The sequence below is a fragment of the Lepisma saccharinum genome, chromosome 6, assembly GCF_977018435.1.
Source record: "Lepisma saccharinum chromosome 6, izLepSacc3.1, whole genome shotgun sequence".
In the NCBI taxonomy this organism is placed as follows: domain Eukaryota; kingdom Metazoa; phylum Arthropoda; class Insecta; order Zygentoma; family Lepismatidae; genus Lepisma; species Lepisma saccharinum.
Window position 1 is genome coordinate 49931348 of NC_139234.1, and position 14547 is coordinate 49945894.

A 14547-nucleotide genomic window follows, 5' to 3' on the forward strand; every position below is an offset into this window, starting at 1 on the left:
TTGTCCCCTATGAGTGAGCTTTGATAAAAAAAAAACATAATTATTTTTTATTCTATAAAATAGTAAAAAATTGGATTTTTTGGATCTTTCCCCCTTAGAAAATTAGCTGAAATCAGGGTAAAATAAATAAATAGCAAATAAATTTTTACAAACGAACCATTATCTCTACTTTTTACATTCCCAATTTCGCCTTCAAATAAACACTCAAAGAATCTGTTAACAATTGCATAGGAAAGGTAACCTTACTTTCGAGTAAAAGGTTCCGAAGAATTTTGCGGTGGCGGAAACGCATCACCCATCCCATCTCTTCACCACACCCCTAACAGCGGTGCTTGGAAGGGAACCAGCGAAAAAGAAAGTCCTTGCCATTGGTAACAGCCTTGCTGGGATACAAGAGATCTGACCAATAAGGACGTTTGAAACCCACGTGACTGTCACCGAAAGAGCTCTCCCCCCAATTTGTGCTGGAAACAGCAAAAGAAGATGGCCGCGCCATCTATTGGCCACCGACGGAACTGCAATTTTCAAGCGCAGCGAGGTTTAAATATAAGGTAATCTTCTATACACTAACTATTCTATGGTTATAGCCCAAGGTGGTGTCCCTTATCGCACGACGATCAGACAACCTTGAACAATAAAAATTACCAAAAAACATATATTTCCCAAACAAATTGAAGGAAAACAATTTAAAATAACGAAAATAATTTACAGCTAATAAAAAATAGATACATCAATATCCAAAAATAAATTGAAAACACGAAATAAAGAAAGTTGAATCGTAGTGAAAATTAGCATCTGTATCCACGTTAAAAACCATAGTTCGACCTGGCAATACTGTGTGTGTACAGCATGAATGTTTACGTAAGGAAGCTATGGTAACTAATGTAAAGATGTTTGTATTTCACAGAACAGGATCGTCTAATTGAAAAATGCAAAGTGCCAAATCGGAGCTCGAATTAAGTACTACGAGTGAACATATATTTTTTTACGCCGAAATGGTAAAACACAAGGGTAGATTGTTCAGTATACATTCTTAATTATAATTTAAATACTACACATCATTGGCTAAGTACTGCCTGTGGCACTCTCATAAAACGCTATAAGTAAATAACTCGGTAACACTTTACTATACCGGAGACGGATTTCTTCAAATTTACAGGAGAAAGTACTTCCGCAAATCATTTTCTGTAGCGTTGTTGATGTTCCGGAATGTAGTTTTGATCCATTTTCATGTGTATACATGTGATTTTCTACGAAAATCTATTTCCGACGCGCTATTGCTTCTGCTACAAGCCGATATTGTCCGTATATGCTAAATTGAACGAAAGGAATGCTAATGGAACCTAACCTAACAGGCATACCTCATCCCTGTGATGGTTCGTGGGGCTATCGTGAATTTTTGGGCTAACGTCAATGGTTTTTTGGGACTACCGGTGGATGGTTTGTGGGAAGTAAGGAACAACAGTAAGTACTCGTTAATGTATGAAATAGACATTATTTTTGTTAGAAATTCATTATTTCACTTAAAGAAATGTTCCGCAATGCAGAATAGTATGTTAGCTATGTAAAAAATTGCAAAATAAATCATTGATAGGTGTCTCCGGTATAGTAAAGTAGTACCATCTCGAATAATCCCTGTTCCTGCATACCCTTGGTACAGCACTTGGGTCCATGTCGAAATCTTACACCCTCGATTTCGCAGGAGATTTTTTTTATATATATAAAGAGTATGTCCTGCTAATTGTGAATAATAAAATTCTGGAGCGCGTAAATAAGCATTTACAACTTTACAGCCGTTTGAAGTTGCGAGGTGGTTGCTGTGTTGAAATTTCCCACTGATTCCGGGCCCCGGCCCTGGGGCCATTAACCTACCACTACCGCAGCCCTGTCTTTCTGTATACAGTCCCTTTTAAAGGTATGTTAGAAACTGGCCGGAGCCACCTGCCCCTAATACTATTTTTTGCACCGACACATTTAGGTACCAAAGAAATAAGGCTAAAATTAAACCTCAAATGGTAACTTACCTCTTTATCTCAAGTGCAGCCTGATTTGCTGGCCGGAGTTAATTTGAAAGTTCAAAAGAGAAGTCAGTTGTATGTCAAAAGTCTTTGTTGTCCTTTTCCACAGAATACTACCCTCCCCTGTCCGTACCATCATAGAAATAAGAAGTTGCAAATTATCCCATACCACAAGTCATGGCTATACTCTACTTTGGATCCTTATTGTAACCAATGGGAGTTAACAACACTGCAGGCTCGTCTTTGTGTCTGCGTTGTCAATGTGTGTGCTTTGCTCATTTGCATTCTGCGTGGTGAATGCTTCTTTGTGTTCTCGGTGCGTTGTGCATGTGTATGGTGCATGAAAAAGAACAGGTTCCAAAAAACTTGTACGAGGGACGTTCATTAAAGATTTCCCCTGACCCAGTTCTAGTTAATGTAGAATACTGAAATTTTATATGGGTAATAATACATATGTGCATAGGTCATGAGGTAATTTGCAATTATGAACTCCTCTTAGTTTTTCTCTTACAAGTACTGAATTGAGACAAGGTGTAGTGATGGATCCAGTGGAATACCGAGCATTCATCCAGTTTCTTTACTTGAGAGGCTGCACATCAAAGGAAACGTTTGATGAGATGAAAGTGACCTATGGAGAGGATGCCCCATCGTATGAGATAGTGAAGCACTGGCATCGTCAGTTCAAGTGTGGTCGGACTTCAGTAGAAGCAACCCCATTCCCGGGTGACACCAGTCAGCCATTGACGAAGACACCATTGGGCAAGTGAAAGCCGCCATCTTGGAGGATCGCCGCATAACCATTCACCAACTAGCTGAAGATGTCAAGATCAGTGTGAGGTCTGTGGAAAAAATCATCCATGACCATTTGCACATGCAGAAGGTGTCTGCCCGATGGGTTCCTCGGCTACTCACACCTTTCCAAATGCAGGAACGAGTCACGTGCTTCCAGGCTAATTGACCATGTGCCACGAAAACCAGGAGGAAATTTTTGACAGACTAATCACCCAGGCTGAAACATGGGTCCATCACTATGACTCAGAGACCAAGGCCCAGTCAAAGCAATGGAAGCATGCTGACTCACCACCACCAAAGAAGGGCCATGTCCAACCCTCAGCGGGCAAAGTGATGCTCATGGTTTTTTGGGACCAGCATGGAGTAGTTATGATGGATTTCCTGGCGAAGGGTACCACTAATACCAGGACGTATTACGCTTCACTGCTGCAGAAATTGAGGAAGGCCATCAAAACCAAGAGGTGTGGCATGCTCGCCAAAGGCATCCACATCCTGCAAGACAATGCTCCAGTTCACAACTCGAATGTTGCCCAGACAGAAGCACGGTCCTGCAAATAAGAAATCCTTCCTCATCCCCTGTACTCTCCAGACCTCGCACCATCAGACTTCTACCCTTCCCAACCATGAAGTCATTTCTGAAGGGGACGCACTTGCACGACAATGAAACGTTGATTTCTGAGGTCAAGTCATGACATCTGGAACAACCTGCAGACTTCTACAAACAAGGTCTCCATGGGTACATAAAGTGATAGGAAAAGTGTGTGTCCATTGGTGGTTCCTATGTAGAGAAGGACTAATGTCTGTACCAATTTTCGTTTGTCTCCGTCCATGGGAACTGGTTCAGGGGAAATCTTTAATGAACGTCCCTCGTAGATAATGTAAAATACGTTTATCCCCAGTAATAATTTAGTGCATCGTTCAAAACCGTGCTTTTCTTTTTACACTTTCTGTTCACGATAGTCACACTAACCATTCACGGGTAGCCCCACTAACCATTCACGGGTAGCCCCACGAACCGTTCACAATAGCCCCACAAACCATTCACGTTAGCTCCAAAAACCATGCACGGGTAGCCTCACAACCCATTCACGATAGCCCTACGAACCATTCACGGGGACATGGTATGCCTACGAGGTTAGGTTAGCACTCATTTCACCCCTAAATATGTGCTTCATCATCGAAAAATTTCCTCAGTATGTTCAATTACGCATATCTGGACAACATCGGTTTTTATCGATTTCCTCCTCCAGGTAATTTTTCCTTGCTTTGGGATTTACGTTGTTGAATTCCTTATACAATAAGCTTTCCAACGATATATGACACGTATTCCTTAGGAAAAGGACGTAAAGTAGAGTCTTACCTCATTTCTGGCCCACAGTTCCAAAGAGAAATGTGCACGATGTTCCACAAGATAACGTATTTACACACGCTGAGGATACCGTTCAACAATATGTTGAACGATATTCCTCATCGTGTCTCGTCGCTGTTTTCCATGCCTGTCAAACCACATAAACTCATCCAGATACTCCTCCAAAAAATGTCGCAAATTATCCCATTGCACAAGACAATCATAAGAAGAAAAATAAAATGTTTAGATGTGCACCTGTGACATGAATCCAATATGGAATCCCTGAAAAGCCGTATAGACGCAACATACGTTAGGAACTTCAATATCAAAAAAACGTAAGTTTCGTCGCCGTAGATGTAAAAAAAAAACCTTCCGCACTATTTAGATACACCCTTTGTTACAAGAAACTTATTTATTTGACGAAAACATTTGAAATGTTCGCGTAATCCAAGGTGTAAGATTTTGGCACCGAGCCCAGCACCTTGAATACGTAATGTGGAAAAGGGCAATGTTCTGGCAACAAGCGGCTAGGGACAGCATTAGCACCTTAAAAAATATATGCTAACAGCACCAAACCCGGCCTGCCTAACCTTTCCATGTAGGCACATAATAGCATAAGTAAGCATGTAAATAGGTTTCGTAAGTTATATTTTGCTTATTTAAGCTATTGTATGCATACGTGGATAGGTTAGGCAGGTCAGGTTTGATAATGTTAGCATGTATTTCCCAGTTGCTAATGCTGTCCCTAACCACTCGTCTATGGCAGATTCAACTCAGATATGATACCGCTAGAGGCGCTGGTGTTGGTCCCGCTACATGGTATTCATCTGCTTATAATGGAAGTAGCTAAATGCAACGTTTCGGTGCAACATCAGATTCTTTACATGAAGCATTTCTATGAATGTGATAATTGCTATGATATTTGGTACAGTAGTTGCAAATATATTAACGAACAGTCGACCACATCCTGTTATCGTTACTTTCATTAATAATAATGGGAGAAAATATACGGGTGGAATGCTCTTGGTAACTAAATGTTTGTATATGAATTAGGTTCATTATTATTATCATCATCATAATTTCTTTCAACGATATACATACTGAAGCATTTGTATTTTTTATATTTACTGTCTCTTTTCTTCTGCTTGAAACTAATCGCAGCAATGATGATAATGATGATTGCATGAAACTACAAGGGGAAACCCACAAAACTTTCTTAGTGCCACGTGGAAGTGACACGGGATGTTCACACTGATGTGACTAGTGACACAGATACTTCCAGACTGTAAAATAGCATTTATTGCGCATGAGGGTCCAAAGAGCAAACGACACGTTCAGGTTCAGCTCATGTTCATATGCCGTATTTGCGTGCTAATTGTTACTTTGTTCGGAAAGCTCCTTAAAGGAAAGGTACTTAGACCGAAGCAATGGGCCACAGGGGAAGTTGCCAACGAAGTGACAAGTGACATTGTGCCTTCAGTCTAGCAAGCATTTGCTGCTAATTTGCGAACAACAGATTTAGGCAACACAATAAACCACACATTACAAGAACAGATCTAGGCTACACGATAAGATGCATGTGTCGCTTGCATGTCATTCAAACTGGCCCATTTCCTCAATAGCTTGCAACGTGTTGCCCTGGTTAGTTGTTCGTGCATGCGCGATGCAATGAGTATCTTGATTTAGGGAGGTTGTGCATCAAAGCAACAAGTGGCAAGCGACACTTATCGCTTGAGGATTTCATGAACCGAATGCTGGCCTGTGCTGTCCGTCATGCCGCTACGATGTAATATGTTGCTCTTGATTGGCTTGTTTCCAAGCAACATGTGTCGCATGTCGCTTCGGTATGAGAGTTGCCTTGGACAGAAGGACCTGTGTCACTTTGGTGTGAAATCCCTGTATTGTTTGTCGCATGTCGCTTTGGTCTTTTATCTCCTTGAGGAAACGGTGCAGCCAGAGATTATGTCCCTACAGTTCGAGAGGCTGCATTGATTACCGACCTCTCGCTTTCAAACGACACTTGTGGTTTGTAGCCTCAGTATGAAGTATCTCTCAGGATACTATTTACATTCTAATAACATAGGAAAATAACAATCCAACACCTGACGTCCGGAATCACATTGCGATGTTTCTTCTTGTGTTACGCACGGATTCTATTTATTTATTCATTTTATTTTACTTTTCCTTCCAAATTAATGCCATTTCGTGACTGCAAATCACTCCACAAATATAACTGTTTCCATCAATTCACGTACCGCCTTTCAAGATAAACAAATCTACGTAATATAATCCCAAAACTAACTAAGCCACATTACTTTCATAAGGAAATTAGCAACGATACTGATTGCACTGCCATCTATGTTATATTCCATCTCGGGGAACAGTTTCTTGGGTCGTTTTCCACACTACGTACCCTTGGTGTGGGGTAAACCAACAGTGAAGTAGACGAAAGAAAATTATCAAAATAGAATCTAAGTCATAGAGATTGTAATTTTTCAGGAAATTTTCTTATCATTTAGACCACAGTGCATTTTTTTATATTTTCTTTTACCAAAAAGCACACTCGTATTCCACATTCACTCAAGGATTTTACCCTTGATATACTTCTAGATAATAAGGTATTCCTGGTTGCTTCTCAAACACAACACTGTTCCTGAACCTAATAGGATTACCGCATGAACTGTTTCCATCCATGTCTTGCAAAGTATTTTATCATTATTTTCATCGTACTTCTCTGGTTGGTGGTTGGAGAACTTTTTTTTTTTGTTCGAAGATTTCACATTTAATCATCAAACTATTTTTGTATCATCTCTCTTCCTTGAATTCTTTACATCATTATTCCTCACTATTTGGATCCTAGTTGGTAGAGGGTTGTGTCACAAAATGATCAGAATGTCAGTGAAGCATTTCATTTTATCTAATGTAATTTTTGGATCTAGGTAGTTCATGAAAATGGAATTTTTTGTGGTTTCATTTACAAGGAAATCAAGGATGCTTTCATCCCCCAAGAGTTGAAAGAAGCAAATGAATGATATATTTCAACATGTATATTTTCACAAACATCATTAGCATTGTTATATGTCATGCTAGACAGATAAGAGTTAATCTGGAGAACAGCTGAGTATTGATCATGGCATGTGTTAGTTTCAGTTATATATTTATTTTTCTTTGTAACAGGGTAATTGTTAAAAGTCTCTCTAACACAATGGTATTTGAATGTATTTTTCATAACAAATCATGTCAGTTAGTGAAACTAAGCATGTTAACTAATAACTTCTTAGAAGGGTTTATGGAAGAAAAATAATAATGCATTTTTGGAGTTTTTTAATATTATGTATACAGAATGAACCACCAACTTATGTTATAGGCCTAGTAAACATATTGTCAACGGTTCCGATTGTTTTATGATTATTTTTTTTTCAAATTATTTTAGCAGGAAGACTAATTATCGTAGAATTTTCGCAATCATTGTCACACAAAATTTGAACCTTCCTTAAAGTAATGAGCAAAAGGTAAAAAAAAAAGGTAAAGTGTTCCCCTGTGCATAGCACCACGCCATGAAGGCATATAGGGGGTGTGGGGGTAACGCCCCACACTTTCTTGATCCGGTCGTGAGTGGGGGTGATGTGATTAGCATCACGCCCCTGACCGCCTTTACCCCCCAGGGTTTCCCTCAGGTACCCATGTCATTCGACGCTGGGTGGGCTCCGGGGCCGCTTCCACCGTTAGAAAAGTTCCCGGATTGAACCGGCCGGGGATCGAACCCGGGACTTTTAGCATGGTAGTCAGACGCGTTACCGACTGAGCCACCGCGGCCAAACAATTATGGTTGGGAATGAATTGAACCCATAACTGCATAACGTCACCTTAAAATCACTTATGTGAGGGAGTAATTTCTGAAAAGTAGAGAGGTTACTGAACCCTGTGTACATAAATAGATGAAATGAAAATCGGTACTGTCGACGCTCCGTACACCCGCGATAAGGTGATGATTTTTGTGTCATTTGTGAAGATTACGTTCTATACGAATGATTTGTGTTATTCTAAGCTTTAGGAGATGTATTATAGTGGAGTAATGAGAGTTTTTTGATGGGACTATTTATGACATGATATGAAGGAACATGTTGTTACGTTATTTGTGTTTTGTAACTTGGAGCTGTGTTGGAAATATCTGAGATTGAAGGTTGGCAATCCTGGCGTTACGTCAGGCAGCGTGAGATTTACTGCAGACCATGTTTCGGTTCATGTCATATGGTACTGGGATTCTGTTTGGAAGGTGGGCGTACGTTTTAGTGTGGAAAGTGCTATGCATTGAAAATGCATATTGGGGTGTGTATAGACATTTTCAGCGGAAGGAAAATGAAAGGTTGTGTAAGTATTGAGACATGTTGTTTCCCAGCCTTTCTTCAAAAAACTATAACTCCGGCTGTAGGGGACGGAAAGTTATGGAACTTGGACATTCAGGTTCAAAATGTCTTGCCCCATCTTATGATGGACCTTAAAGTGGTGAGTTTTATGAAGACTTCTTGCACACAAGAAAAATACAGAACTTGGCATTCAACTTGCATGCCACAGTTTCTTAACTGTACAAACATTGCACTCCTGCCATTGGCTGATTGCCACAGGTAGGCTTTGCGTGGTACCGCTTGATATTGCTTCTAAATCCGTACGCCGTATAATAACTGATGGTGCTGAACTTTTGAATCACCCTGTATACTTACATAATTTTTTTTTGCAAACTAAAATAATTTGCTCAATTAAAAAGGAGTAAAATACTATAACACAATTGATGAAAATCAACAAACCAAATATTTTGTGCCACTGTATTAGCTCAGTGTTCTGGTCTTCACTTGTCTAGAGAAACAGTGTTGTTTTGTTTCTTCACATTTCTCCATTATAGAATTTTGAATTGTTCAATGTACATATTAAGCTATCACTGTAGCAATTTTTATCCATTTCTAAAAATGGAGCTCATTGTGAAAAGCTATTTGGAAACAAACACTTAAATTTCTTAAACAAAATTTCTAGGGGTTCAAAATTTCATAAAATTGTATACAATTTTGCTTATTTCTTCAGCTCTATTGATGCTCAGGGTGGTGACAGACCTGGAAAACCGGGAAATGTCAGGGAATTTGATAGGTTAAGAAAAGTCAGGGAATTTTGTCTTGATTGACCTGTTCTTCCTTTGTTGCGATGGAATGAATGTGCCAGGCATTTACTTTGAAATATGTCATTATGAAGCGCTGCATGGGAACAGAAAATCTTGTACTTTAGTCTCGACATCAGCTTTTATGCCCCTTTTATGCAACACAACCACACCTCCAGAAATCAGTGATGGTAGGATAGGAGGAGGGGGGGAAGACATATCCGGAGAAGCAGAAAAATTTGATAAGCCTCTAAATATTACATGGACATTGCATTGAATTATCATTTTTTCATGTCTGTATGGAAGTAGAAAGGGTACAGAACTGTCAACAGATGGAGGGGAAGGGGGGTACCACCACTGTGGCACCGTCCGTTGGTTGTTGGACATCATAGTACAGCATTTTGTCAGACATTCTGAAGCAACATGGAAACAAATAAGGGTGCTATGCAACCCTGTAATTTGTTGAATGTTGTGGTACAGCATATGTCGGATGAACAATTTAGGCTCCATTGATGCGTATGATTTTTATAGGATAACCTTGTCCAACTACGTTGAACTTTGAGAAAATGTCTCACTACAACAAGCAACAAAAATCGCATGCATGGCACTCATATGGGATTATGCATCAGGGAAAAATGTAAAATTTATCCTGGAAAAGCCCGGGAACTTAGTTTCTGCTAGTTTGTAGCCACCCTGGATGCTGGATGGACCAAATTTGGAGGAAAGCACAAGAGAAGACTTCTGTGACAGGATATGTGATGCTCGTGCCTCAATTTTTAAAAATAAAACAACTTACAGCATTCGGAAATTTAGCATAATTTCTAGGGTTGAGCGGATACCAATACTAATTCCAACCGATACCAATATTTGTATAATTCCAGTTTAGAATATGAAAGGCTAGTTATTGACTCATAACAACTCATCACATCACACATTCTATTAATGCTGTTAAATAATTCACAAATTATTCTCATGGAGCATTATAGCACTTTAAAATGTCTTCCGACATTTCATGTGAACCCCTTTCTAGACCCAGATGCATGGACGTCCGCAGAATTTTTTCCAGGGAGGGGCAAGGAAGGTATTTTTTTTCCAGGGGGGCAAAAAAGTCACATTTTCCCCCAAAATAGTGTAATTCCCTAAAAAAAACATTGCTTAAATTTAAATTTATGATGTTAATGCAATAATTAACACATATTAATGTGGCTAAAATGAAATTATATGAGTGAAATACATAATTTTTGGTTGACTTTCATTTTCCAGAGGGGGGCCACGGCCCCCCCTTGCCCCCCTTCCGGACGCCCATGCCCAGATGATACAAGAAGAAAAAGTTTTTGAAATGCTGCAAGCCTTTTTGAAGTGTTGCAGTTCCACCGAAAAATTGGTGAATTATTATAAGTGTTCCTTCTTCAAATTCATGTAAACGACATTCTCATCGTTCAGGTTAACCTGGAGAGGGAGAAAAGCAACATAAAAATACATACAAATACATACAGAGCATTCCTTGACATTCGCTACGAGACTCAGCAGCAAGCGGCCCAGCATCAGCGCTTGTCTTTCCCGGTGAACTGGGTCCGCAACAGTCGCACGCTACAGTCTGTTGTTTTTTTTCTCCCTGCCTACGCTCTCTTTCCCTTTCTGTTGACATTGCAGACTGATGCCAGTCGTGTCCGTGTGTTGAAGATTGTGGCTTAATATGGCACCACAAAACTTTACATTACAACAAAGGATTTATCTTATTGATTGTTACTTCGGAAAGAGGAATTGTGGAGAAGTGCAACGACGTTTTGCAACGCAATTTCCTGGTGTTCCCGTTCCACATAGGACCACTATATTGAACCTCATAAAAAAGTTTAGAGTAACAGGATCATTTCTGAATAAAAGTGGAAAGAAAAACCCATGTGTACTTACTGAGGAAAAACTCGATGTGATAGGACAAAGGTTAGAACAGTCTCCTTGGAAATCTATCTGCCGCCTCTCACAAGAAACGGGTTTTTAAAAAACCCACAGCATTTAGAGCTGCTAAAATTCTTAAATCTAAAATATAAAGTATACAAAGACAATCCGCACACCATCCGTGAGTTAAAAGAGAGTATTGTATGAGAAATCGGGAGAATTACAATAGACGAACTTGCACGTGTACATGCCAATTTCCTTCGGAGATGCCAGGAATGTGTTGCAGCAGAGAGACATCATTTTCAACACCTTCTGTAGTCAAGGTTATTACACAACATGAAAACTATAATTTTAATAGCCGACTCTAGCGACTGTCACGGACCCCGTTCACCGCGAAAGACAAGCGCTGATGCCGGGCCGCTTGCCGCCGAGTCTCGTAGCGAATGTCAGGGAATGCTCTGTGTATATATAATAATGCTCATTTGGCTGGCTCTGTTTATGCCCTCTTGTCATTTGCAATAAAAACAAGTCGCTGCAGTGTCTATATCGGCCAGCAATCGCACAAAAGACTTACAGCAGTTCAGGTTTCGATGACATGAACAATTTACTTAAAGCATTCCAAACTCACATCTGATGGCAGCATTTGAAACTATGAAAATAGACTTGCAACAAAGTCAAGAGCGGAAACTGGAGGTCAGAAGTAGTTGATGAAAGGAACGTGACAAGAGTTTTTCTGAAGACAATTTCTGTCCTTTGAAATTAAGTTAATTGTCAATATTTTGTCTTCGCTCGTCTTGTCTCAGAAGAGCAATAAGTGTCGCTTATTCCTCTGATGTGTAGAAGGGATTACAATAACTTTTGTTTTATTTTAAGAAAAGCACTTTGTCATCATCTGCTATCTTTCAAGTTACAGGTGTTAATTGTTTTCCACAATTCCGGTGTCTAGTGCTAGTGTCATTTTCAACACTTTGCCGAATTCACAGTTACTGCAGAAATACCCAAGTGCAGCAATTGAGAAGAAGCTGAAAACTGAAATGAAAATGACGATGGATTCTACAATCTAGTGATAGAAGAATTCATAAATGACAGTTAATGAGAATCATAATAACAATAATAATAATAATAAAAAATCACGGACCGCCCCTGCTATCCACAATGTAAGCTCATGTACCATACCTCACCCAAGAATCAGACCAAGGCCTGAAATGTTTCATGTTCAAAAATCTTGAACTAACTTCATAAATTTCTCCAAGTTTGGAGCATTAATATTAGTTATCACTTTTGCATTGCCACCGATGGCCCGATTTTGAATTCCTGGCCTGGGTATACATGTTTCTTTGCAAGTGTTCATTCATAAATGTCTTCAAGGCCTGTAGCGAGGGGTAGTCTAGGTGCCCATGCACAGAGAGAGTGCTAAAAGAAATTGCAAAAATGGTAAATTGATGTGATATAATAGATGATTTTTACTTCATTAAAAGAAATTTTACTTAGAATAATGTGTTTCACATAATTTATAATGATGTTATTTATTGCAAGCAGAGTTTAATAATTTTAAATTACAAAATTTTCTAATGAGAACGTACAGCATGCTATATTATTTACTTTAATTATTATTCTTAACATTTTTCCTCTTCTACTTGTAGGCTTATATTCTGGTAAAACACTGCTGGAATTTTCTGATTCCAAAAGTAGTAGTAATGTTTTTAAAGATATTCTTCAGGCACTAAGACATGACTGAAATATTATTAAATAGGCTACACTTATCTTTTTAAAAAAAATCATAAATGCAAACTACGAATCTTTAAACACAACTTACATTATTTTTAATGTGTGTTTGTTTCCCCATTTCAAACTTTGTAGGGTATATATAGCACAAACCATGGCATAAGAAGAAAATATCGAAGGAGGCACATAAAATGTCTGTTCTTGGTGCCACACCACAATCTTGTGTAGGATGCCAAAATACCTAGCTCCGGTGCTGATATCATCTAATCACCATTCACTCTCATTACTGCGATTAATTAAGAGTGGTAGAAAGTGTTTGGAAACTCATCCATAGGATTCATTAATTTCATTTGTGAAGCAAAGAACTAAGTTTCTCCATGGGTGTGGGTTTGCAATAAGTAGCTTAGTCTAAATATCTCTAAAACTTTGTTATTTACAGTTAAATTTGTGATTGAATAATTTTTTTATCTTCTTATAGCATTTATTGTCATGTATTTTATGCAATGTGTTGTTTTTACTTTCAGTTTTTAGTATTATGCAGTCAACACTGTCAACAGAGCGAAGCAAATTTCATCAGTGTCCCAGGTAGTAGATGATTTGTAAAGACTGTAATTATTAACCATGGATACACAAGACATATTAAGTGCTTTGGGATTGTCAGATAAAAATATGGACACGGATTTTGAAATAGCGATAAAAATGGAAGTAGGACTTAAGTCTGATGCAAGCCAAGATTCAGAACAGGTTGATTCTGCTCCAAATCAGCCTGTAGAGATTTATAAGACAACATTTACAATTCCCCTAACTCCAAATGATATGAGTGTGGAAAATGTATGCTTTTCAGAGAAAGTTACCAACACAATAAAAGCTAATATCATAGATCAGTTGGCTTCCATGGTGGAAAATGCAAAGAGACTAAAACAGAAAAGTTTGAAGGCTCCAGATTCAGAAAGTGAACGTTTTAGGAATAATAAAAAGGGTACCTGTGGGATCATATCTGACAATGAGAATTCAGGCCATGATGATTCTTTGCTTAACATGAAAAGGGAGCAATTGATGGATATTATCTGTGATGAGCTTGACACGCTGTTAAAGCAAGCAGATAATAATTGTGAAAATATCCCAATAATGCAGCAAGTGAAGCAAGAAAGTAACGAGGACAGTGAAACAGAGGAAGATGATCCAAGTTACGTCTTTCCTGCTGAATCATCATCATCAATAGTCAACAGAAAATATGGTTACAATACCAGAAGCAGGAATGCATCAACAATTCAGGCCTACACTGTGAAAGAAGAGTAAGTACTTGAAGAATCTATTTCTGAAAAGTTGCTTTTACAGTGATAGTTAAATTACCACTAAGGAACACAATTTCTTTTTTAAATATATTTTAAGTAAGTCATTTTACAAATGATGAAAGTCAACCATAATTTGAGGTGTATTTTCCAAAAATCTAAAGTAAAGAAAAATACTTGGTGTAGTATAAATTATATTGTATAAACAATAACACTAAACATTTACAAATAGTTCTTGATACATCTTGATAATATATGCCCCTCCCCCTTCCTATCCTGAACATGTCACAAAACTAACAATTAGCATAATACTGAACAGCATATATCCAT

The 14547-nt window shown here is 38.6% G+C and overlaps 1 protein-coding gene across 3 annotated transcripts in view; it reads left to right on the forward strand.

Annotated features, from left to right (window-relative positions):
* Positions 1–858: 858 nt before the first annotated feature.
* The window catches only part of LOC145988737 (uncharacterized), a 29279-nt gene continuing 15590 nt past the window's right edge, over positions 859–14547 (forward strand). Inside the window, exons 1-2 of one of the 3 annotated variants that reach the window (XM_083123857.1) lie at positions 859–1011; positions 13450–14220. In XM_083123857.1, the coding sequence (XP_082979983.1) occupies positions 13547–14220 (674 nt within the window). In that variant the 5' untranslated portion in view covers positions 859–1011; positions 13450–13546. The remainder of the gene's footprint in view (positions 1012–13449; positions 14221–14547) is intronic. The other 2 variants (XM_083123858.1, XM_083123859.1) reach the window with 2 other exon arrangements.